This window comes from Vipera ursinii (genome assembly GCF_947247035.1).
Source record: "Vipera ursinii genome assembly, chromosome: 1".
NCBI classification, from domain to species: Eukaryota; Metazoa; Chordata; class Lepidosauria; order Squamata; family Viperidae; genus Vipera; species Vipera ursinii.
Window position 1 is genome coordinate 12,842,064 of NC_139512.1, and position 26,224 is coordinate 12,868,287.

Genomic DNA, 26,224 nt, shown 5'->3' on the forward strand with positions numbered 1-26,224 from the left:
TCCAGTGCTGACGGTGCTGCGGGCGTTCCCTTGCCGGTCGCGACTCGGGGACGGAGAACTGGCAGCCATTGTGGAAGAAGAGGTGAGGCGATGGGTGGAAGCGACACGGGAATCTGCTTGGATCCTTGGGGAAAAAATTGTTTGGAAAGATCACTTCCACTTTTTAAGCAATGCCAGGGCAGTTTCCAATGATCACGATCATAATGTGTATTTTGAAACATCATACAGGAAGTCCTCAACTTACGACCGCAATTGGGATCCGAGAACTCACCGTTGAAGCAATGCGGTTGTTAAATGAGGCACCGTGTGGTCACAGTTCGTGGTCTTCCCCAGTGACTTTGCTTGTGGGAAGCCAACTGGGAAAGTCACCGGTGGTGTTCGCGTAATGCCGGCATGCTGCAGTCGTTGTAAGGGTGAGCTGGTTACTAAGCAGCCAGACTGTGATCGCGTGAGTAGGGGAATGCTGCAATGGTCATAAGTAAGAGTCGCTTTTTTAGCCCCGTTGTAATTTTGAATGGTTGTTAAACGATCGGTCGTAAGTCAAGGACCGCCTGAACTGCTTATAATATTTTATTAATTGGTCTATGTGGCTGCCAAGGGTCGACATCACCTGGATGTCAGAGAAATTGTCATTATTAATGCCGATTTGCACACTTACAAATAACGAAAATGCTTTACGTGGGTTTGTAGGGTGAGTTTTTCACTCCCAGAATTCCCCAGCCACTGCAGAGAATTCTGGGAGATGAAACCTCCTCATCTGGAGTTTGAGGACAGCTGGAGTTATAATAAGTCGATTCATTGCTCTAACTTGGTTGCTGGACTCTTTCCCCATCAGCTCTAGCTAGCATGATTGGTCTGGGTGGATGATGGGCAGTGTAGTCTTAACACCTAAACCCATACTTTAAGATACATAGGAGCAATAATAATAACAATAATAAAGTTGGAAGGGACTTGAAGGTCATCTAGAATAGAATAGAATAGAATAGAATAGAATAGAATAGAATAGAATAGAATAGAATAGAATAGAATAGAATAGAATAGAATAGCAGAGTTGGAAGGGACCTTGGAGGTCATCTAGTCCAACCCCCTGCTCAGGAAGGAAACCCTGTACCATTTCAGACAAACAGCTGTCCAGTCTCTTCTTAAAATCTTCCAGTGTTGGAGCATTCACCGCTTCTGGAGGCAGGTTGTTCCTGTAGTCCAGTACACACACTCTTTTAGTGACTGTTCAAAGTTGCAACGGCACGGAAAAAAGGGACTTAGGACCGTTTTTCACACTTACGACCGTGGCACCCTCCCCCGCGGTCAGGTGATCCAACGTTGGATGCTTGGCAACTGGCTCGTATTTATGACGGTTGCAGTGTACCAGGTTCATGTGACCCCCTTTTGTGATCTTCTGTTAAGCAGGGAAGCACATGTTTTTAACTTAACAACTGCACTAATTCATTCAACAACCAAAGCGCCTGGTGGCGCAGTGGTTAGAGGGCAGTATTGCAGGCAGACTCTGCCCACTGCCAGCAGTTCGATCCTGACCGGCTCGAGGTTGACTCAGCCTTCCATCCTTCCAAGGTCGGTAAAATGGGGACACAGATGGTTGTATGTGGGGGCAATAGCTGACTCTGTAAATCGCTTAGAGACGGCTGTAAAGCAGAGCTCCCTAATCTTTCCGGCTTGGTGGGCCAGAAGGAAAAGGAGGAGCAGGAAAAGGCGCGCGTGTGGTCTGCATGCGCCTGCGCAAATGGGCGTGCGCGCAGCGGCAGCGCAAACAGGCGCACACATGCGTAAGTGGGCCACGCGCACCCACGGTGGTGCACTGGGGTCTGCGTGCATGCAGAAACGGGCTGCCGGCGCCTGTGCAAACAGGCCGCTGGCACCCACGTGCATGCACAAACAGCCGTTGGCACCCACGTGGCACTGGTTGCGGTGCTGGCGCAACCATGCGTGTGCAAATGGGGCCACTAGCGGCTGCGTAGCTGCGCTGCCGTGAGTGGGGGTACTCGCCAGCTATTCCCACAGCCCAGTGGACAACACACCACGGCCCAGTACCAGGCTGTGAACCATAGGTTGGGGACTCTTGCTACAGTGTAAAGCACTGTGAAGTGGTACATAAATCTCTCTGCTATTGCTATGGCTAATTGTGACAAAGGGGGCAAAGCTGATTTAAGAACTGCCTTGTCTAAACGTGGAGATTTGGGGCTGGTCCTAAGTTGAGGATCGCCTGCATTTGGTGGTCAAGGATGTATTTGGTGATTTTGAAGGTCACTGAGAGGGGATAAAATTGCCAACAGGGCCATCACATTCCCGTCAACACGTTGCGTTTTCTTGTATGGATTACAATATGCTTCAGTTCTTTCAGCTCATTGAATTGTGGCTGTATCCATACAATAAGACTAATCTTGTTAATTAAAGAAAATGGCTTCAGGGCAGAAGCTTGATTAATTATTTTGTGGCTGAAACGGTCAATCAGTCTAAGGCGGGGTAGGCAATCTTGGCTCTTTTATGACTCGTGGACTTCAACTCCCAGAATTCCTGAGCCAGCATGGGGGAAACTTTGGCCCCTTCATGACTCGTGGACTTCAACTCCCAGAATTCCTGAGCCAGCATGGGGGAAACTTTCGGCCCCTTCATGACTCGTGGACTTCAACTCCCAGAATTCCTGAGCCAGCCAGGACTCAGCTTGGAAACCTCTCCCTTTCCCCTCAGTATGGCTGGCTCAGGAATTCTGGGAGCTGAAGTCCACGAGTCATAAAAGAGCCAAGGTTGCCTACCCCTGCCCTAGGCCAACCTTGGCATCTCTATGGTTTGTGGACTTCAACTCCCAGAATTCCTCAGCCAGCATGGCTCAGCTTGGAAACCTCTCCCTTTCCCCTCAGCATGGCTGGTTCAGGAATTCTGGGAGTTGAAGTCCACAAGTCATAAAAGAGCCAAGGTTGCCTACCCCTGGGCTAAGCCATTTGGATTGTTTTTTTTAAATGGGTCAAGGTTTTCTGTCATGCCAGAAAAATGGCTTACTGTACTAACTGAGTTAAATGTATTATGCCGATGCGGCTAAAGTTTAGTTTAATTGAAATTGATAATGCCAAAGAGCAAATAGGCGGCTGGGAGGAGCTTTGGAAGCAAAAAAGCATAATAGAGGAGGATGAAGGGCCATTTTAAAGGAAAGTGAAGCTATAAAACAAAGCAAATACTGTATGATCTGTGCCCCCATAAGAAGCTAATTTAAATATATTTATTTAATTATCTCCCACTTTTATTATTTTTGCAAATAACTCAAGGCGGGGAACATTGCCAACACATCTTCCTCTTCCCATTTTCCCCACTACAACAGCCTTGTGAGGTGGGAGAGGGGGAGAGGCCCAAAACCATCCAGGTGGCTTTCATGTCTCAGGTAGGATTAGAACTCACTGTCTCCTGGTGATTGGCTGAAAGTCACCCAGCTGCCTTTCATTCCTAAGGCGGAACTAGAACTCACCATCTCCTGGTGATTGGCTGAAAGTCACCCAGCTGGCTGTCACACCTAAGGCGGAACTAGAACTCACCATCTTCTGATGATTGGCCCAAAGTCACCCAGCTGGCTTTCATTCCTAAGGCAGAACTAGAATTCACTGTCTCCTCGTGATTGGCCCAAAGACACCCAACCAGCTTTCATTCCTAAAGCGGAACTAGAACTCACCGTCTCCTGGTGATTGGCTAAAAGTCACCCAGCTGGCTTTCATGCCTAAGGCGGAACTAGAACTCACCATCTCCTGATGATTGGCCCAAAGTCACCCAACTGGCTTTCATGCCTAAGGCAGAACTAGAACTCACCATCTCCTGGTGATTGGCCCAAAGTCACCCAGCTGGCTTTCATTCCTAAGGCAGAACTAGAACTCACTGTCTCCTCGTGATTGGCCCAAAGACACCCAACCAGCTTTCATTCCTAAGGCAGAACTAGAACTCACTGTCTCCTGGTGATTGGCTAAAAGTCACCCAGCTGGCTTTCATGCCTAAGGCGGAACTAGAACTCACCGTCTCCTGATGATTGACCCAAAGTGACCTGGCCGGCTGTCATGCCTAAGGCAGAACTAGAACGCACCATCTCCTGGTGATTGGCCCAAGGTCACCCAGCCGGCTTTCACGCCTAAGGCGGAACTAGAACTCACCGTCTCCTGGTGATTGGTCCTTTCCAGATCTGCCAAAACCTCTTCCTGCGGGGGCTGTCGCTGGTGGGCTGGTATCACAGCCACCCCTTCAGCCACCCTCTGCCTTCCCTGCAAGACATCGACATGCAGATGGATTACCAGCTGAAGCTCCAGGGAACCAGCAACAGCTTCCAGCCATGCCTGGCGCTCATTTGTGGTAGGTTGCAAAACTGGACGTCCGCCCGGGCTTGCCTTGTTCCTTGTTCCTGTTGCAATTGGGATTTCTGAAAATCCGCCGGCTCCGAAGGCAGAAAACAGGAGGATCCAGGGCCACTTGTGGCCTGGGGGGGGGGGAACACTTGCAAAGCAGAGCAAATAGAACGTTATTTGTCTCCCATAAGAAGAAGCTAAATTAATTTATTTATCTGTTTGTATCTGGCCTTCTTTATTTTTACAAATAGCTATGGAACGTCTCACTGCTCATCCAAGCATTTTTTTTAATTATTCCTGCCCCACCAGGTCCTTACTACCATGGCAACCAAGGTGTAGAGTCCAAGATCTCCCCCTTCTGGGTGATGCCGCCCCCGGAGGTAAGCACGAACATCCCGGCCACCGAGAATTGGCTGGGTTGCTTGAAGGGCTGGCAGCCTTGAAGGATCTCAACTGGGAGGATCGACAGGATAATTCAGCCTTTTTTCTGCTTTAAAAACCATGTGTGGATGTTTAACTGATGCAAGAAGAGCAGCAGAGAGGCTGGGAATCACAGGGAAGTATTCGGGGTCTTGAAAAAGAAAAAGACCTCCAAGGTCCCTTCCAGCCCTGGGATTCTATAACTCTATGATTCTATGGCTCTATGATTCTAGACTCTATGATTCTATGATTTGATGACTATGATTATACAACTTATTCTTTGACTATGATTCTATGATTCCATGAATCATGACTCTATGATTCTTTGACTATGATTCTATGAATTTTTTATTTATTTTTTATTTTAATCCCATTTATATCCCGCCCTTCTCCGAAGACTCAGGGCGTCTTACAATCTAAGAAGCACAAATCGATGTGCTTAGCAATAGCCTTCATTCTATGTATACAGAATCTATGATTCTATGCTTATGATTTTGACTGATTCTAGAAATCTATGATTTTGTCATTCCATCATTCTGACTATCATTCTATCATTCTATGACTATGATTCTATGAATCTATGATTCTATGGCTATGATTTTGACTATGAATCTATGATTCTGTCATTCTATCATTCTGACTGTCATTCTATGATTCTATCACTCTATGATTCTATGACTATGATTCTATGATTCTATGATTTTATGACTATGATTCTAGACTCTATGATTCTATCATTTTATGACGATTCTACGGCTCTATGTTTCTTTGACTATGATTCTATGATTCCATGAATCATGACTCTGTGATTCTATGACTATGATTCTATGATTCTACGATTCTATGACTATGATTCTATCTTTCTATCATTCTGATTCTATGATTCCGTAATACTATGAATATGTGATTCTATGACTATCATTTTGACTGATTCTATGACTGTGATTCTGATTTTATCATTCTATGACCCTGTCATTCTATCATTCTATGACTCTATGATTCTATGACTGATTCTATGACTCTACGATTCTGCCATTCTACGATTCTATCATTCTATCAAACTATGATTCTACGATTCTGCAATGCAGGTGGCTTTCAGATTGGAGGCTTTGCTCCTGGCCCCTTAAAACTAAGCACAAAGCTGGCTTTTAGGGCTCAAAACAAGGGATAATAGCAGGCAGTCTCGTTCAGAGTCACGGGGTCACCTCAGACCAGGCCCCTAAGCAATGCTGCTGGATTCCCAGAGGGTTAAGATGTTAGCAGACCTAACCAGGTCTGAGTGTGCAATGGGGGATTATCTAAGTTTAGTTATTTTTTTTATTTTTATTTTATTTTAATTCCATTTATATCCCGCCCTTCTCCGAAGACTCAGGGCGGCTTACAAGCTTAGCAGTAGCCTTCATTCTATGTATATGCCTGCTTATTAGGGCTTTCACACACACACACACCCCAAGCGGCATTATTACAAAGTCAGCTTAATTGCCCCCAACAATCTGGGTCCTCATTTTACCTACCTCGCAAGGATGGAAGGCTGAGTCAACCTTGAGCCTGGTGGGACTCGAACCTGCACTAATTGCAGGCAGCTGGTATTACTTAAGGAGGCATTAGCCCACTGCTCCACCAAGGCTCTCGTTTAACATCAGTTAAGTGTGGATGCAACTTTGAACCACAGAGAAGTTTCCAGCTGCCAGATAATAATGCTTTGGCGCCGATAAAACTTCCCTTGGTGGTCAGGAGCCCAAAATTTCCGTTGCTAAACAAGACATTTGTTAAGTGAGTTTTGCCCTATTTTTTACAACCTTTCTTGCCACAGTTGTTAAGGGAATCACTGCAGTTGTTAAGTTAGTCACACGGTCGTTAAGTGAATTTGCCTTCCCCGTGGGCTTGGCTTGTCAGAAGGTCGCAAAAGGGGTTCACGTGACCCCCCTCCCCCCGCGGGACGCTGCGACCGTCATAAATGCGAGTCAGTTGCCGAGCGTCTGAATTTTGAACACGTGACCACGGAGGATGCTGCAACGGTCGTAAGTGTGAAAAGCGGTCCTAAGTCCCTTTTTTCCCCGTGCGGTTGTAACTTAGAACGGTCTCTAAATGAAGGGTCGTAAGTCGAGGACTACCGGTGCTACCTCGTTTAACATCAGAGTTGATCTACCTTGTGACGTTGTGCGATCGACGCTTCTCCTAGAGTTCATTTCCAAGCAAGAATGGCATGTTTTTCTTCTGGGTTATGTACTAACTGGAAATGAGCCGGGTTGCTTTCTCAAACACGGGTGGTCCTCGCCTTACGACCATTCCTTTAAAGACCATTTGAAGTTACAACAGCACTGGAAAAAGAGGGTCCGTGGCTTGGTGCTTGCCCTTAGGACCATCGCAATGTCCCTGCGGTCACAAAGTCGGGATTTATTTTTTATTTTATTTTATTTTTATTCCATTTATATCCCGCCCTTCTCCGAAGACTCAGGGCGGCTTACAATCTTAGCAGTAGCCTTCATTCTATGTATATGCCTGCTTATTAGGGCTTTCACACACACACACCCAAGCGGCATTATTACAAAGTCAGCTTATTGCCCCCAACAATCTGGGTCCTCATTTTACCTACCTCGGAAGGATGGTGTGCATTTGGGACCCTTGGGGTGTCCCGGGGCCCTTGGGGAACCTTATCCGAGGCTTTCTGATGAGCGGCGTCAATGCGGGACGCCTGGATTTGCTTAAAGACAGCGGCAAAATGGTCGTAAAATGGGGTGTGACTCATTTCACGAGCCCAAGCAACAGACGTTCTGGTCCTCCTCGTGGTTGTTAAGTCGAGGACTACCTTTTAAGAGGGTTTTGGATTCCTGGACGTTTGATAGCGTGGGTTTTTAATGTGGTCGGCCTGCCAGGTTCACTGTGGGTGAGTTCGGCAGCCATATGCATCTATTTAATGAATAAAAGAAATAATCAGTGAAAACAGAGAAGGGTTGTTTGCACAGCCAGGGCTCCAGTCTTCTTCCGGATAATTTTGATTGTGTGCACATGCCTAAAGACAAAGACTCAAAATTTCCTTCCTTCCTTCCTTCCTTCCTTCCTTCCTTCCTTCCTTTTTTCTTTCTTTCTTTCTTTCTTTCTTTCTTTCTTTCTTTCTTTCTTTCTTTCTTTCTTTCTTTCTTTCTTTCTTTCTTTCTCTTTCTTTCTTTCTTTCTTTCTTTCTTTCATTTTTTTTTCTTTCTTTCTTTCTTTTCTTTCTTTTTCTTTCTCTTTCCTCCCTCCCTTTCTTTCTTACTTTCTTTCTCTCTCTCTCTTTCCTTCCTTCCTTCCTTCCTTTTTTCTTTCTTTCTTTCTTTCTTTCTTTCTTTCTTTCTTTCTTTCTTTCTTTCTTTCTTTCTTTCTTCTTTCTTTCTTTTTTTCTTTCTCTTTCTTTCTTTTGTGTTTCTTTTTCTTTCTTTCTTTCTCTCTCTTTCCTTCCTTCCTTCCTTCCTTCCTTCCTTCCTTCCTTCCTTCCTTTCCTCCCTCCCTCCCTCCCTCTCTTTCTCTCTTTTCTCTTTCTCTTTCTTTCTTTCTTTCTTTCTTTCTTTCTTTCTTTTTTCTTTTTTCTTTCTTTCTTTCTCTTTCTTTCTTTCTTTCTTTCTTTCTTTCTTTCTTTCTTTCTTTCTTTCTTTCTTTCTTTCTTTCTTTCTTTCTTTTTCCTCCCTCCCTGCCTCCCTTCTCCTTTTTCCTTTCCTAGCAAAGACCTTATGATTACGGCATCCCCATGGAGGTTGAAGTCACCTACATCCAGGATGGATTCTTAACCAACGACCTGCTCCACGAAATGGTACCCTGTTTCTCCGAGTTGTCTTAACAGCAGGGCTCTTCGGTGGCACCATGACCCAAGCACATCAGGGTTCTGATGGAAAAAAAGGTCATGGGGTCACAGAAATTAAATTTACAGGGGTGTGTGTGTGTGTGTGTGTGTGTGTGTGAGAGAGAGAGAGAGAGAGAGAGAGAGAGAGAGAGAGAGAGAGAGAGAGAGAGAGAGAGAGAGAGAGAGAGAGAGAGAGAGAGATCTTATAAGGACTGCCGGCCCCCGTGGATTTCTCAAGCTTGGCCACTTTTAAGATCTGGGACTTCAACTTCCAGAATTCCCCACTCATGCTGGTCCTTAAGTGGCTCACCATGTCAACCTGCCCAATGTTAGCTTTTTTGTGACGGTCGTTAAGTGAATCATTCTACCCAATGGGTGTCTTTTTCATCGTAAGCTGGAAATCAATGCCGCTTTTTAGCAAACACGCCCCCCCCCTCAACAAGCCTAAATTACGGTCACGTGACTATGGGACGTTGCAAATGCCGGCCAATATGGGCTGGTTGCCATGTGCCCAGGATTCGATCCCATAGCTGCAGGGATGGGGGTGATGGGTGGCTGCCAGAGCTTCGAAACCAGGTCATAAGTAGCAGTGGGGAGGCCTGTTGGAACTCTGAGCGGTCGTTAAGCCGAGGACTGCCCGCCACTCGCCTAGCGAGGGCAGGTCACTGTGTCCTTTATCTTCCACTAACCGTTTTCTCACTGGCTTCCAGATGCTCCTGGTGGAGTTTTACAAAGGGGCACCTGACATGGTGAAGTTTCAGGATGCGTGGAGCCAGGAGCAGAGCTACCTGGACAAGCTGAAGGTAAGACACGGCCGGGGAAAGGAAGCGCAGCAAAGAACGTTGGCCAGTAAGAATAATGACCATAATAAGCCCTCTGGGAAAATACCGTATATACTTGAGTATAAGCCGACTCGAGTATAAGCCGAGACCCCCAATTTCACCCCCAAAAACTGGAAAAAGTTATTGACTCGAGTATAAGCCGATCCGCCGTTCTGCAAGCCTCTGCCGCCAGCAGAGGCTCGATCCGCCATTTTGCAAGCCTGAATACACAGGAATACCCTGTGTGGCTGCGGCTCTCGGGGAAGCCCTGGCTGTCCGCTTCCTCGCTCCACGCTGCCATTCGGGGCCCGCGCGTTCCCCGGGCAAATCGCGGCGCCCAGCAGGCGAGGAAACACGCCCGCTCCAGTCGCCCCCCTTCCCTCAGGAGATGCGAAGCAAGTGACCGCCCGGAGCTTACCAAGGACTTGTGCGCGGCCGAGGCTTCGGTGCTTCCAGGATCGCGCGCACCTCCCCAAACCTCCCCAAACATCGGCAGGTCTCTGGAACTCCGTGTTACATGTTTTGTGCCAGCCATGGCAGTTCCCCAAATAGGTCATCAGATGGAGCAAAGAGGCTTCTTTGCTCCCCTGCAGCAGGCCCCATTGGTGAGAGAGTTTTATGGCTAGGGAGGGGCCGAGACCCCCCATAAATACCTCTGCCCAGGGGCTGCTTCTTTGTTCTAGCTCTGCTTCTCTTTCTATCTATCTTCTATCTTACAAGCATGGATGCTTCCATGCCATATAGCTCTTTTTATATAACCTGTCGATGAATAAAGCTTCATAATGACTGCATCTATGCATTCTGCCTATTTCACTTTGGAAGCACCTTAACGTTCCATCGATCTCTTGTGAAAGCTGCTTCACAAGTTGGTAGCAGAGGATGGTTGAAGGGAACGCTTCCAAAGCCTGCAGCTAATGCCTAGATTTGAAACTGAAATGGATGGCCGGAAATCGCAGATTGTGACCAGGAGTCTTCAATCAAGATTAACAGCTCTAGCCCCTGAAGCAAGCCCCGCTCCAGGTGAGAGCACAGATGGCCTCCTTCTGCACGCCACAGAGGGAAGCTTGGAAGTTTTACAGTCCGCCCAAGACTGTCAAGATGCAGCAGAAGCGCTCCGGGCCCAACGCAAGCAACGCGTGGATCAAATGTCTACACCAGAATGCAAGGAACTGCTTCTAAAACTCCTTGAAGTACAGGAGACCCCACAAGCCTCTCCACGGAGGACATCAGTGCAGAAGGACTGTGGATGCCGGGTAAGCCCCCCCTCAGCCACCACGAGGCCCCTCAATATGGCGCCTGCCACCCTGAGTAACCCCGGGACCCCAGGGCTTTCGGCGCGAAATCCCCTGCCTAACTGTGACCTCCAGCTTCCTGGGGCAACAGGAAACAAGATGGCTGCACCCAGGGAGACCGCATGGCCCGGCACAGGAAGCAAGATGGCAGCCCCCTGTGCGCCCACATTTTCTAACAAAGAAAGGCCTCAACTTAGTCTGGAGGCCCAGCAACCCCTGGCATCCTGCCATAGCAACATGCAAACTCCTGGGCTCTCTCCAGCAGAAACCCTCGTGAGCTATGATGGCTATAAGACTGCTCATTATCCCCCAAGGCCCCCGACCCTCTCTCCGGGGCCCCCAGTCTTCCTTTCGCCCCCACCCAGGCGCTCTCCTTACTTGGCCTTCGGGGGGGGGTTGGCCCCCTCCTCCAGCATCGGCTTTAGCCATCCCCAAGGTCTTCAGGAACAGCGATGGGCTTCTCATGGCAATCCAGGGCCGGGAGGGCTCCAGGAAGTTTTTCCAGAGCATTTTAAAAACCAAGTGCCGGCCGGCAATCTTGGGCTCCGCCCACCCCCTGATCACGTGTTTTCCGGACATGCCCAGTACGGGCTTTTTAACCCAGAAGGGGGGCCATCTGAAAATCAGAGAAATGTACCACCAACGCCCACTAGAGGGGTACCTTTACCATTTTTTTCAATGTCAACCTCCCAAATGCTCCAAGAATGGGATAATACGTTTCTAATTGCCTCCCCGTTGCCTCCAAACTTTGAAAAATTGAAAATTGGGGGTGAGAACTATCACAGTTGGAATAGAAATTTGCAGGTATGTCTATTGAAGGATGGGATTCTTGAAATGGCCCTGAACCCACCACCTTTCCCGTGGAGCTCACGAGAAGAGTGGCTTCATAGACAGACTTTTTCCACTCTGATGGAGTCCATCGATGATAATATGTTCCCTAGCATTCCAGATGGACTCACAGCTTGCGCAGCCTTGCGCTTATTATACAATTTATTCAACAGCAAGAGCATGGGTTCTCTCACCAGACTCACAACTGAGTTTTACAACACAAGACTCAGGTTTGGGGCCAACATGGCAGAACATCTTGGAAAATTAAAATCCCTCAGGGCGCAACTAATGTCCAAAAATTACCGAATACCTGAAGAGAACTTGGTCGCAGTTATTGTGGCTTCCCTGGACAAAAGTTGGAACAATTTTATTATTTCCCTGGAAGGGGGCAGGGATGGACCCATGCCTCTGTCCTACCTCGAGGGCAGACTCATTGACGAAGATAGCAGACGTAGACATACAGGAGAATACAACAGAGTCACCAGCCAGCCAGCCAACACACGACACCGCAACTCAGAGCGGGTTAATGCTCTACTCAAGTGTTTCACCTGTGGCTCTGAGGGGCACCTCAAGAAGGACTGCCCCCATTTTCAACAAGGCCCCAAGCGTGGTCCCAATCAAGGTAGGGGCAAGGGACAAGGAAGGGGCCGTGATGGGGCCAAAAGTACTAACAATCTTGTGTCTACCTGTGCCCCCACCACAAGAGCTGATAGCTCCACTGACTTATGGTTGCTGGACTCTGGAGCTTCATCTCACATTACCAATATGAGTCAAGGTTTTAAAAGGGTAAAGAAAATTAAATCATCTGTCAAGGTGGCCAACGGTGATAAAGCTTTGGTTATTGGGGAGGGCACGGTTTCTCTACCCGGGCTTGGAAAAGTTGAAGGTGTCTTACACGCGCCCTCTATTGCCAACAACCTGTTGAGCATTATCAAGTTATGTGACGATGACGGGGTGGAAGTTTTATTTCGCAAAGGGGGAGGTCATGTCACCCGGGACCAGAAGGTCATTGGAAATATAGCCATCATAGATGATTTGCCATATTTCTCCCCCTTAGAAGGGGCCTCACAGACAACCCCAAGGCTGCTTAACGACCGCAAGGGTGAAGCGGTTGCATCCAAGCCCCCACAGCAAGGCAGTGTGGATAAGAAATCCCAACCTCAGCTGTCACCTGAAGCACCGCTCAAGGCTACCAAAGCCAAGAGGGTGTCAGTCGGGAAGCCACTCCACGATAAGTGTGCCCATATTTTGCACCGAAGATTAGGTCATGCAAGCTTCCCTGTGGTTAAAAAGATGGGAGAGTTTGCTGAGGGAGTCCAGCTCAAAGATTGTGAGGTATTCCTGGACTGTGCAATCTGTAAGAAGTCAAAGAGGAAAGCTGCGCCTATCCCAAAAACATCACTGCGTAAGACCCAATTCCCATATCAACTAGTTCATGTTGATTTGGTCGGGCCTTTCACACCATCTCTAGGGAAAAGTCAGTATTTTCTCACTGCAGTTGATGATTTTTCACGGTACGGCCATGTGTATATCCTCACAGAAAAATCTGGAGCCTTTGACGCCATAAAATCACTCTACAACCTTGTAGAGACCCAGTATAAAACCAAGATTGCACAACTGCAGAGCGACCGCGGGGCTGAGTTCATGTCCCGAAAATTCCAGGACTGGGTAAAGCGTAAGGGCATCCGCCATTTTCTTACCGCGCCTTTCACCCCCGCTCAGAATGGTGTGGCAGAGAAAAGAAATGGAGTCCTACAAACTATGATGCGTAGTCTGATTGCAGACGCAGGGGTCGCAGAATCATACTGGGCAGAAGCGGTAAAATATGCCAATTATACCTTAAACCGCACTTGGAGCAGTGTTGTGAACCAGACCCCATATTTCCTAGTTCATGGTAGGAAACCAAATCTTGGACATTTACATGTTTTTGGGTCCTATGCATGGGTTCACATCCCCAAGCAGCTGCGGAAGAAGGGGAGATCTGTCTCCCAGAGACTGAGGTTCTTGGGCTACGCTCCTGGCTCCAAGGCCTACCGTTTCCTGGGAGAAGGGGGCAAGATTGTGACTTCCCAATCTGCCTCCTTCGAAGAGGACTCCAATTGGGCCCAGATACACTCCAATGATCTGAGCCCATATATCAACCGTCCCAGCAAGGGCACACCAACTACGACATCACCTGAGACGTCCACATACCCTGCCACCGACGAAAGTGTGGAACAAGACGAAGATGTCATCCCACCTGGTTCAGATGGGGAGGATGAGCCGTCCAGTTCCCCAGCAACGCCTCAGAAACCCGCGGAAGAAAAAGGCGGTGAGTGGCAGAAGGTAAGGAGGTCAAAGCGGTCCAACAAAGGCATCCCGCCAAAGAGAATTGACATTGGGCACATCGCGTCTGTTAACAGCGTTGTGGTCACCCCAAAATCCTTCTCTGACATCCAGGAGCTGCCCATCGAAGAACAGGAGAAATGGCAGCTCGCGATGGAGAAGGAAATGCAGAGCTTAAAACAACTCAAGGTCTTCACCCCCCAGCAACCTCCAAAGGAAAGGAAAGTCATTGGCACAAGGTGGGTTTACAAGGCAAAACCACTTGCCAATGGCCTCTACCTGTATAAGGCCCGTTTGGTAGCTCAGGGATTCGCCCAACGCTATATGGAAGACTATGGCGAGACATACTCTCCAACTGTCCGGGCAGAGAGCGTCAAGACCGCCCTCGTGACTGCAGCTGCTCTGGGGGAGGAAGTCTTCCAATTCGACATCCAGACGGCTTACCTCCACGCCAAATTGGACCGGCAGATCTACGTGAAGGCCCCTCCTGGCTACCAGCAAGAAGGGGAAAATACATGGTTACTTCACAAAGGGTTATATGGTCTCAAACAGTCAGGGAAACTATGGTATGACTGCCTTAGAAAAAGTTTAGAACGAGTTGGTTTCACTGCATCCCGTGCAGATAAATGTGTTTTCACACGCAACTCAAAGGGTACCACAGAAAGGGTGTTAGTTTATGTGGATGACCTACTATATGTAGGACCTGACAAGGAAGGGTGTGATGAATTTGCCAAGGCCCTGGAAGAAAAGTTTACTTTGAAATCTTTGGGGCGGGTTGATAAGTACTTGGGTGTGCATATTTTGGCCACTAAGGGGGGGTTCGCCCTATCTCAAAAAGAAAAGATAGAGGAGTTATTGGCCAAATGCAAAATGGCAGAATCTAATCCTACGCACAGCCCAATGCAAAGCGACTTTTACAACCATACTCACAAGGACGGTCCTGAGTTCACAGATAACACGCTTTACAGATCTGTGATTGGCTCCTTGCTATATATCAGCAATTGGAGCAGGCCTGACATAGCTTTAGCTGTAAATCTATTGTCCAGGCATGTGGAACACCCAAAGGAATTCCACTGGACTGCTGTTAAGAAGGTACTTAGGTACCTCAGGGGCACGACCGATGCCCTCCTTGTGCTGGAACCAGAGAAGGGGGAGACGGCCCAGCTCTCTGCTTACTCAGACGCAGACTGGGCTGGCGACACCAAAAGTAGGCGGAGCACTTCTGGTATACTCATATTGCTAAATGGCTGCCCAATACATTGGCATGTTAGGCAGCAAAAATTTGTTTCTTGCTCCACGGCCGAGGCTGAATATGCCAGCCTGTCAGACACGGCCAATGATTTGACTTGGTTCAATGAGCTGATAACGAGCATCTGGGCAGCTCCTCCTCTGCCCATCCAAATTCTAGAGGACAACACGGCCGCCATTGCAATCTCGGAGGCTTATGCAGTAGGCTCTAGATCTCGCCACATAGACATACGCTATAAAAATGTCAGACAGCTTGTCAAAGAGGGTTTTATATGTGTAGAGCACTGTAATACAGCTGACCAGATAGCCGATCTGTTCACCAAACCTCTTCCCATTGACCGGCACAACCTTCTGTGTAAGAAGCAGCTTTCACACTCCGCGCCCTGCCTGCCTGCTTCTTTTCGCTCAGGCAGGCAGGGCGCGGAGGTCCGGAGACCTGCCGACGTTTGGGGAGGTTTGGGCACCTCCCCAAACCTCCCCAAACGTCGGCAGGTCTCCGGACCTCCGCACCCTGCCTGCCTGCTTCTTTCCGCTGCGGAAAGAAGCAGACCTCCGCGCCCTGCCTGCCTGCTTCTTTCCGCTGCGGAAAGAAGCAGACCTCCGCGCCCTGCCTGCCTGCTTCTTTCCGCAGCGGAAAGAAGCAGACCTCCGCGCCCTGCCTGCCTGCTTCTTTCCGCTGCGGAAAGAAGCAGACCTCCGCGCCCTGCCTGCCTGCTTCTTTCTGCAGCAGAAAGAAGCAGGCAGGGCGCGGAGGTCTGCTTCTTTCCGCTGCGGAAAGAAGCAGGCAGGCAGGGCGCGGAGGTCCGGAGACCTGCCGACGTTTGGGGAGGTTTGGGGAGGTGCGCGCGCACCTCCCCAAACCTCCCCAAACTTCGGCAGGTCTCCGGACGGCGGTGGCTTGGGAGAGGTGCGCGCGATCCCGGAAGCACCAAAGCCTCGGCCGCGCACAAGTCCTCGGTAAGTTTTTTTGTTGACTGGAGTATAAGCCGAAGTGGAATTTTTCAGCCCAAAAAGTGGGCTGAAAAATTCGGCTTATACTCAAGTATATACGGTAATAATAATAGTAATAATAATAATAATAATAATAATAATAATAATAATAATAATAATAATAAGAAGAAGAAGAAGAAGAAGAAGAAGAAGAAGAAGAAGAAGAAGAAGAAGAAGAAGTAGTAGTAGTAGTTGGAAGGGACCTTGTAGGTCATCTAGTCCAACCCCCTGCTCAGGCAGGAAACCTTATACCATTTCAGACAAATTGGCTGTCCGGTCTCTCCTTAAAAACCTCCAGTGTTGGAGCATCCACAGCTTCTGGAGGCAGGTTGTACCACTGGTTAATTGTTCTCACTGTCAGGAAGTTTCTCCTTAGTTCCGGGTTGCTTCTTCTCTCCTTGATTAGTTTTAGACTTCAAACTTTAGACTTCAAAGAGAGAGGCACCTGTCTCGTAACACCCCAGGAAAGAATTAACACTTCTCTTTCTGCTGGTCGCTTCTGATATCATTTGCAGCCCCCCCCCCCTGCCAAACTACAGGTAGTTTTCAACTTACGACCACATAGGAGTCCCCAATTTTTGTTGCTAAGCAAATTTTTGCCCCATTTATGACCTGCCTTACCAGTGTCGTTCAGTGAATCACTGCAATAATCAAATTAGTGACAGTTGTTAAGTGAATCTGGCTTCCCCCCACTGACTTTTCTTGTCAGAAGGTAGCAAAAGGGGACCACGTCTCTTTCTCTCTCTCTCTCTCTCTCTCACACACACACACACACACAAACAAACACACACACACACAGACGCAGCGACCGTCGTTAAGTATGAATCAGTTGCCAAGTGTCTGGATTTTGATCATGTCATTGTGGGGATGCTGCAAGTGTGAAAAACAGTCGTAAGGGACTTTTTTCGGCGCCGTTGTAACGCTGAATGGTCACTTAAGTGAACTGTTGTAAGACGAGGACTACCTGTATTGCCAAAAGCAGGGATCCTCAAACTTGGCCACTGTAAGACTTGTGGACTTCAACTCCCAGAATTCCTCAGCCAGCCAAGGAAGGAAGAAAAAGGGGGAAAGGGAGGGATTGAGGGAGGAAGAGACGAAAAGAAAAAGGAAGGAAGAAAAAGAAAGAGAGAGAAAAAGAGACAGAGGAAGGAAGGAAGGAAGGAAGGAAGGAAGGAAGGAAGGAAGGAAGGAAGGAAGGGAAAGAAAGAAGAAAGAAAGAAAGAAAGAAAGAAAGAAAGAAAGAAAGAAAGAAAGAAAGAAAGAAAGAAAGAAAGAAAGAAAAAAGAATGTATCTTCTTGTGACAACTGGCAACCAAGAATGGCCTTAGCCGAGGCTTATTCCTCTGGCTCTCCCAATTCTCCATTACTTAGACATATTTTTCAACTGGAATTATGGGTTGCACTCCCAGAATTCCATACCTAGCAGGCTTTTAAGATTGGTGGATTTCGTTGCTGGCTGGGGAATTCTGGGAGTTGAAGGCCACCAGTCTTTCAAGTGGCCACGTTTGAGGGCCCCTGGCCAAAAGCAATTACAGGTTGTCCCCGACTTACAACAATTCTTTTAGTGACTGTTCAAAGTTACAACGGCGCTCAAAAAAACTTGACTTATCGCCGTTTTTCAGACTGACGACCGTTGCGGCATTCCCGCTTGGCTTGGAGAGCAAAGCCCTGCCGAATGCAATCCTCAATTGCTGAGGCAGCGATTCTCAACCGAAGGTGGGTGGACTTGCCAGGCTGGGGAATTCTGGGAGTTGAAGTCCACCCATCTTCCAGCCCCCACGGTTGAGAAACGCCATCTTAACATAAAATTCTACCTTTTTATCTTTTCCTCAGGGCTCTTTAGCTTCTAGGACACCCAAGGATCAAAGCTTCGGACATGTCCTGGAACAGGTCTACGCTGCCCTCCAACACAGCAGCTGACGAAGCAGCTCTTCACAAACGTGGACTGAGGCAGGATTTGAATCCGGAACTGCAAGCCGCGACATTCATCGGGGAGGGGGAAAAGGACAGGGTCGAAGTGGATCTCTTTTTAATGTTTTGACATCATCCAGTTTTTGCCTCGGCCTTCGGGCCCTTTGGCTGGAAAAGTGGAAGTACCCTTGGATGTTTCAGAAAAAGCAGATCGGCGCGCCCATTTTACAGACTGGCAAGTCGAGAGCTTCTGTAGCATAGTCTGGAGGGGAGGCTTTAGCACCATTAGGAACTTACGTGTTCCATAAGGCAAGGAGAGATGTCGCTCGCCTTACCAGCTTTTGTTTGGGAATGTTTTGTCAGCCAGGAAAATGTTTTATGTGACGCATTTGGAGCAAATGGGTCAAGAATTATCCTGTGGCAGGATGGGCGGCTGATAAATTGAATAAATAAAAAAAAAACATCATCATAATCTGAAAGAGGGCAGGCTGGGGAAGCGAGGCTACCAAGATCCCCTTATCATGGGGTCGTGGAAGAAAATTAAAAAATACGTTTTAAATCTCGAGGACTACCTGTATTGCCAAAAGCAGGGATCCTCTTAGGGAAAAAGCATTGGTACCCAAGGTTTGTCATCTGGTTTGACTGACAGACAAAGAGGCATCCCAAGAGAAGAAGCAGAGGTGCTGGGTTGGCAAAAAAAATAATCCTTTTTTTCCTTCTTTTTTCAAGCTGTTTTCTCCATAATGTGAGGTTGCAGAAGGAAGCCTTTCTTAAGACCCAGCAACACTGAATGATAAGAGGGAGAACTTTTGGTGGTGGCCAGCATTGGGAGGTTACGAACTCTCAACCTGCCAGCAGACTCAACCTTTATAATGTATTGAAGTATGTATTTGTATGTACACACACACACCTCAGTTGATCGCCAATAGATAAAAATGTAGTTCAGGGCTGAACTGTGGGGTGCTTGGTGCTCTCTGAGCTGGGTGGTTTTCTGACAGACGTTTCATGACCCAACTAGGGAACATCATCAGCGCTGGAAGGGAGGGGGGTTTGGAAGGGAGGACAAAGAGAAAGGGAAGCGGAGGGCAAGGACTGGGGAGGGGGTCCTTGGTGCTCTGCCTCCTTAGTTTTCTTTTGTTTTTTTGAAGACATTTCATGACCCAACTAGGTAAGTAGCCAAGGAGAGAAGCAACCTAGAACTGAGGAGAAACTTCCTGACAGTTAGAACAATTATTCAGTGGAACAACCTGCCACCAGAAGCTCTGAATGAATGCTCCAACACTGGAAGTTTTTAAGAAGAGTCTGAAATGGTATCGGGTTTCCTGCCTAAGCAGGGGGTTGGACTAGATGACCTCCAAGGTCCCTTCCAACTTTACTATTATGATTATTCTATTCTATTCTATTCTATTCTATTCTATTCTATTCTATTCTATTCTATTCTATTCTATTCTATTCTATTCTATCCTATTCCTATTCCTATTCTATTCTAACCTATCCTCCAAAGTGCCTGAAGGCAGGACAAGAAGCAACGGATGGAAACTCATCAAGGAGAGAAGCAACCTGGAACTAAGGAGGAATTTCCTGACAGTGGGAACAATTAACCAGTGGAACAACCTGCCACCAGAAGCTCTGAATGAATGCTCCAACACTGGAAGTTTTTAAGAAGAGTCTGAAATGGTATCGGGTTTCCTGCCTAAGCAGGGGGTTGGACTAGATGACCATCAAGGTGTTTTCCTACTTTAAATTCAATTCTATTCCAATATCTATTCTATTCTATTCTATTCTATTCTGTTCTGTTCTGTTCTGCTATATTCCAGTCCAGTATATTATTCTATTGCTATTACTTTCCATATCCTATCCTATTCTATTATTCTCTATTCCAATATCCTATCCTATCCTAATCATCAGTGCTAGAAGAGAATGTGGGGTTTGCTCTTTGTTTACATACTAGTGGCTTTCTGCTACCAACTCAAACAAGCAAACAGCCGCCCAATCAAGCAACTACAACCCAGACGGCACAAGCCACTCGTCTATAAACAGAGAGCAAAGCCCACTCCCCCTTCTTGCACCGATGGATGTTACCATGTTTCCCTGAAAATAAGACCGGGCCTTATATTAATATTTGCTCCAAAAGATGCATTAGGGCAGAAGTCCCCAACCTTTTGGGCACCTGGGACCACGCTGTGTGGTTTTGTGTGCTGCCTGCCTCTCACGGATGGGGCTTGGCTTGTTTTGCACAGACCGGTTGCTGGCATGCCGCGGCCCAGTACCGGTCCATGGACCGGGGGTTGGGGACCCCTGCATTAGGGCTTATATTCAGGGAAATACGGTACTAAATGCGTCCGTCTGGCTGATGATCTTAACTGGGTCTTCTTTTTGGACTGGGGCTTATATTATGATAAAGGGACGCGGTGGCTCAGTGGGTTAAGACGCTGAGCTTGTCGATCAGATGGTCGGCTGTTTGGCGGGTCGAATCCTGAGTGCCGCGTAGCAGAGTGAGCGCCTGTTACTCGTCCCAGCTTCTGCCAACCTAGCAGTTCGAAAGCACGTAAAAATGCAAGTAGAAAAATAGGGACCACTACGGTGGGAAGGTAACAAGCGTTCCGTGCGCCTTTGGCGTCCAGTCATGCCGGCCACATGACCGCGGAGACGTCCTCGGACAAGCGCTGGCTCTTCGGCTTTGAAACGGAGATGAGCACCGGCCCCTAGAGTTGGAAACGACGAGCACGCATGTGCGGGGGAACCTTTACCTTTTTATATTACGAGCGTCCTGAAAAATTACGCTGGGGCTTATAATCCGGTTGGGCCTTATTTTGGGGGGGAGGCGGGGAACACGGTTGTTGGGCAACAAAATGTCTGCAAGAAAACTAAGCAAGCTCAGAGAACACCAGGGATTCCACAGAATTAAATTAAATTATTGATGAATGCAATTGAAAAGGGTGTGTGTGTGTGTGTGTCTCCCAGAAGATTTGCTAGGGCGAAAGGATGCCTCTTTAGGCCCCCCCCTTCCACCCAAATAAATCAGAATGCCTCTTTCAACCATGTAATAATACTTTTTATTTTCAAGGATACAAGTTTTTTTTCCTTTAATTCCAGAACAAAAATAAATGCATAAACAAGAAAAGGGTTTGTTCGTTTTGTTTGTCCCGCCCCCCCTCAATATCCCAATAAAATTGTCCAGACTAAGAAAAAAGTACAAAGGACAGTTTTCACGCCATCTGACGGAAGAGATGCCAGCACACAGCCACGACGTTCAACGGATTAGATATTTACAAAATGTTTTTGTTTTTTCCCCTTGTCCCACTCCGTTTGATTTTTTTTTTCCTTTTCCCCCCAAATGGTCCTGATGGGGAACGGAAGATGGGCAGGGAGGTACAGAAGGCAGAGAAGAGAGGGATGGAATAATAAAAAAATGTAGAAGCAATTTTTAGGAAAGTGTTAAACAAGATCAGAGGTCTCCAAAGTTGGCAACGTTAAGGCTTGTGGACTTCAACTCCCAGAATTCCTCAGCCAGCCCTGTTTGATTTGAACAGGGGTCTTCAAACTTGGCCCTTTTATGACTTGTGGACTTCAACTCCCAGAATTCCTCAGCCAGGCACGCTGGCTGAGGAATTCTGGGAGTTGAAGTCCACAAGTCACAAAAGGGCCAAGGAGGTGGACTACAGAGGTCCCTCCCTATGATTCCCATTCTGTGGGATGAATTATGGATCCAGGCAACCCAAAAAAATCTCTGGTCCCGTGGTTGGAAGATGGATCTTCACACCCCAGGGCTATAGAGGCTGGTGCCCACGCCGGCTGGGGAATTCTGGGAGTTGAAGTCCACAAGTCTTAAAACAGCCATGTTTGGAGACTCTTGAAGAAGACCATTAGCCCTGCTGGACACACTGGAGGAGATGCTCATTTGAAAACAAGATAAATCCATTTATACGTCCAGGACTGTATGCAATCACATAACGGTGGAGTCAAGGGGTGGAGAAGGAGAAAGAAATATAGCTGGAACTGATAATGTTGGAGGCCAGGAAGAATTATCCCATATAAAGTACTGATTTTATTGATTTCTCCGCAACCCCCCCTCCCATTAATTCATCTTTTCCAAAGCTGGTGCCGGCACTGGCCCATTCTTAGCAAGCTGGCCGGGCTCTGGATTCAAATTTCTGTAAAGCCCATGGGAAGAGAGGCAGGGGGGCTTGTTTAAAGGATAGGGGATGACACCCCCCCAAAATAGTGCCTTAGGAAGAAAATGGGGGCAACTGGGTTACTGCTGGGGGGGGGAGACAAGTACAGGTTTTGCAATCCACTCTATCACCCCCCCCTCACACACACACACACACACACAACTGACCCTGGAAAGGAAATAGAAAAAAAAATACTAGCCTGTGCCGAGTTTAGCCTAGCTGCCTGCAGCGAGAAAACACAAAGGCCAGTTTTAAACGGCCAGGAATGGAGAAAAAGCTGGATTTCCCCCCCCCCCCCCAGATATCCGGCAGGATGTAGGTCCCAAGGAGAAAGGAATAATCTCCCAGTTCAATCCTGGTTTTTTTTTTAAGGCAATGCTTCTCAAACTTAGCCACTTTTTAAGACGGGTGGACTACAACTCCCAGGATTCCCCAAGGCCGGGAATTGAACTCCACCCCTCTTAAAGGGGCCACAGTTGAGAAACACTAATACAAGCCCCACCCACCCTTTTCCTGGTTTTGTCTGTAGTGTAGGCCGATTTGTTGGGAGTTTTCACCTGAGCAGCTCAAAAAAGGCAGGAAGCCGAGAATGGCTGGACCCCACCCTGAGGATCTAATGTGGTGCCTTCAAGATGTTGGAAAGGTTTGAAGGACGCCAAGATGGCTTCCTCTGCTTGGGCCAAGGGCTATAAATTTGCATCCTGTGGGTACGAATTATGGATCCAGGCACCCCATAAGTCTCTGGTCCCGTGGTTGGAAGGTGGCTTTTCCCCACCCCAGGACTGGTGCCACTGGTGGAACAACGCTCTACAAAAGGTATGGCCCACGTTGGGCCACCAAGAATCGCAATACTGAAAACTTCGGATCCAGGTCCTTCCAACCACCCGCGGACTTAACCCCTTTGGGAGAGTTTGGAGGACAATTCCTGGAAAGTGACGGGCGATGCTGGCTAGGGATTTCTGGGAACGGTGTCCAGGCTTGTCTGGAAAGGCCTATGGTGGCCAAGCTGCTTCAGAGAAGGAGAAAGGGCCCATCTGTGGAAAGGCAGACCGTGGGTTTTCTTATCAAAGGTGATTGCCACTCCATGCAACGCCTGGACCTAGCACAAACACACACACACACACACACACACACACACACACACACACACACACACACACAGACACAATCCCCACAGACCTCTCTTCTCTAAACAAGCCACCATCTCCCTCGGTGGTCCTGGAGACGTTCCGACACACAACGCACAAAAGGGACAAGGCTGAACCAAGGCGGAGAAGAGAGCTCCGAGCAGTTGCAGCCTCGTGGTGCTCCTTAGGCCCCACCCCGCCCGCAAGGGGTCCAGCTGCCCGGCTTGACTGCAGCCTCTGGGACCGGCCCTTGGCACACCTTTTTCAAAAAAAAAAAAAAAAAAAAAAAGCTTCCCCCACCCCCCAAAGGGCAATTAGTGTCAGCTAGACTCTCTTATCCCTGGAATGTAAGGAATGACATCTCCCTTCCCGGGTCGCTGCGTTTGGGGGTGGGGGATGTCAGCCGGGAAGGAAGAGGAAGAGGACGGAGGAGGACGGAAGAGCAACGGAGAAGGCCGCCAGCCGTTTTCACTGAGGTAGCGGGACGAGGACCTCCACGTAGTTGAGAGGGAAGAAGCCCGACTGGCCATTGATCATGCCCTCGTACCAGTTCTCGTCGATTTGGTTGGTCAGCGTGATGATGTCGCCTTCTTTGAAGCCCAGCTCGCCGTCGTTCTCCGGCTCAAAGTCGTACAGCGCCTTGCAGCAGGGCTGGTCCAGGTGGGGGGCTGGAGACCGGGGGGGGGGAGGGGAGAGGAGGAGGAGAGGTCAGCCAACAGACGCCCCTTCAATCCCCCAGCCCCATCTCCCGAGTCCACAAGGGCGGTAAGCCGTCCAAGTACAAGGCATGCTGGGAGTTGTAGTTCGAAGGGATGGGTGCCCTCGGCTGGCTCGTGAAGAGCGGTGGCTTTCAAAGCGCATGGGATGCTGGGACTTTGGAGTTCCGTGAACGGGAGGCGGGCCACTCAGCCGCCCTTGGCTGCCTGGCTAGGGTAGAAGACCCGCGGCCGTTGGCTCTCCAAGCGCAAGGCACTCTGGGGGTTGTAGTCCAACAAACAGGAGTAGGGCCAGTCAACCGCCCTCGACTCGCTCATAAGGAGGAAGAAAGAGAGGCTTCGGCTGTCAAAAGCGCAAGGAATGCTGGGACTTGGAGTCCAATGAACAGGAGGAGCACCAGTCAACTGCTCTGGACTGCCTGGGCAAGGGTGGAAGACACGAGGCCTTTGGCTCTCCAAGCACAAGGCATGCCGGGATTTGTAGTCCAACAAACACTCAACTATCCTTGATTCACTCTCAAGGCGCCTGGTTTTTTGGCTAACAAAGCGCACGGAATCCTGGGACTTGTAGTCCAATGAGCAGGAACAGCACTATTCAACCCCCCTCGATTGGCTCAAAAGGGTGGAAGACACATGGCCCTTGGTCCTCCAAGCACAAGGCATGCTGGGACTTGTAGTCCAACAAATGGGAAGAGTACCAGGGAACCTTTCTCGACTACCTCACCAGGGTGGAAACATGTGGCCTTTGTCAAAGCGCATAGGATGCTGGGATTTGTAGTCCAACAAACAGGGGGGGGCAGTTCCACTCAAACGCACCCCGCTTCGCTGGTTCAAAGCCTGCCCTCTATGGGTGGACACGGTGTAGAACAGGTGTCACCAACCTTTCAAGTTTGGCGGCCCAGTTGGAAAGGGAGGGGCAGACACCTTTACGCGCACACGCACCCCCCCAAATGTAGCGTGTATGCATGAAAGGGGCCGCGAGCATGCGCGCTCTGTAAATGGGGCTGCTAGTGCTAGCGCCAGTGTCGCACCGAGGCTAGTGCCAAAGTGAGAGTCACGCCAAGGGTCATGCCGAGGCTTGCACCGGGGTGAGAGTCACGCCAAGGTTCGTGCTGAGGCTAGCGCGGCCTTGGGGGGGGGTGAGCGCGCATGCACACGTGAAAACACTGGCCAGCCACTTAGACGGCCCGGTGGCCAAGAGACCACGGCCCGGTAGTGGGCCGCGGCCCATAGGTTGGGGACCTCTGGTCTAGAACAGGGGTCTTCAAAGTCGGGAATTTTAAGACTTGTGGACTTCAACTGCCAGAATTCAACTCCCATGGCTGACTGAAGAATTCCTGGAGGTGAAGTCTACAGGTCTTAAAAGTTGCCAGAGTTGAAGACCCCTGATCTAGATCAGTGATGGCCGACATGTCAAAAGACATATGGCGCCTTGCAGCATCCAGGAGAGATGGGTGATTCAAGAACTATGAAATATAATTGAATGACTGAACGAATGAAGGAATAAATAATCGGGAAATGCCTAATATGAGTCTGCTGGCAGGCCACACTTCTGAACAAAAGAGGAAGAATGTTCTAGCTGTCCATCACCTAGTCCAGGGGTAGGCAACCTTGGCTCTTTTATGACTCGTGGACTTCAACTCCCAGAATTCCTGAGCCAGCCATGCTGAGGGGAAAGGGAGAGGTTTCCAAGCTGAGCCAGGCTGGCTGAGGAATTCTGGGAATTGAAGTCCACCAGTCATAAAAGGGCCAAGGTTGCCTACCCCTAGCCTAGGCCTAGGCCGCTTTATGACTCGTGGACTTCAACTCCCAGAATTCCTGAGCCAACCACGCTGAGGGGAAAGGGAGAGGTTTCCTAGCTGAGCCATGCTGGCTGAGGAATTCTGGGAGTTGAAGTCCACGAGTCATAAGAGAGCCAAGGTTGCCTCCCCCTGGCCTAGGCCATGCTAGTAATGGAATATTTGCAGGAAAATAAGTTCAGAGAAGAACCTAACTGTTCCACCCTGAGCTAAGGTTCTCTTGGAGCTGCCTCTTTTGCGGCCATAAGGACTAGAAACGTGAGTCTGTCTGAGGCCCTGACCATTGGCTAAGATCCACGGACACCACCACAGCACACCGGAAGCCCCAGCTCCAGTTCATGCAAGCCGGGAACGGGACAAGGGAGAAGAGGGAAAGCATTGGGGGGGGGGTTTCCTCATGCTGCATGCAAGAAAGAGGAAAGAG

General features: G+C 48.8%; 3 protein-coding genes across 3 annotated transcripts in view; 1 reads left to right on the plus strand and 2 right to left on the minus strand.

Moving 5' to 3' along the window:
- Positions 1-18,338, plus strand: part of MPND (MPN domain containing) — a gene marked incomplete at its 5' end in the record, with an annotated part of 32,603 nt that extends 14,265 nt beyond the window's left edge. The window contains 6 exons of the mRNA XM_083364008.1: positions 6-82; positions 4,170-4,338; positions 4,641-4,711; positions 8,449-8,538; positions 9,279-9,371; positions 17,906-18,338. Of these exons, the coding sequence (XP_083220134.1) occupies positions 6-82; positions 4,170-4,338; positions 4,641-4,711; positions 8,449-8,538; positions 9,279-9,371; positions 17,906-17,992 (587 nt within the window). The 3' untranslated portion in view covers positions 17,993-18,338. The remainder of the gene's footprint in view (positions 1-5; positions 83-4,169; positions 4,339-4,640; positions 4,712-8,448; positions 8,539-9,278; positions 9,372-17,905) is intronic.
- LOC310632881 (uncharacterized protein) overlaps positions 1-26,224 on the minus strand; it is a gene marked incomplete at its 5' end in the record, with an annotated part of 266,672 nt that overhangs the window by 32,052 nt on the left and 208,396 nt on the right. The gene's annotated exons all lie outside the window — the stretch shown is intronic.
- SH3GL1 (SH3 domain containing GRB2 like 1, endophilin A2) overlaps positions 23,556-26,224 on the minus strand; it is a 73,962-nt gene continuing 71,293 nt past the window's right edge. The window contains exon 7 of the mRNA XM_083350338.1: positions 23,556-23,953. Within this exon, the coding sequence (XP_083206464.1) occupies positions 23,754-23,953 (200 nt within the window). The 3' untranslated portion in view covers positions 23,556-23,753. The remainder of the gene's footprint in view (positions 23,954-26,224) is intronic.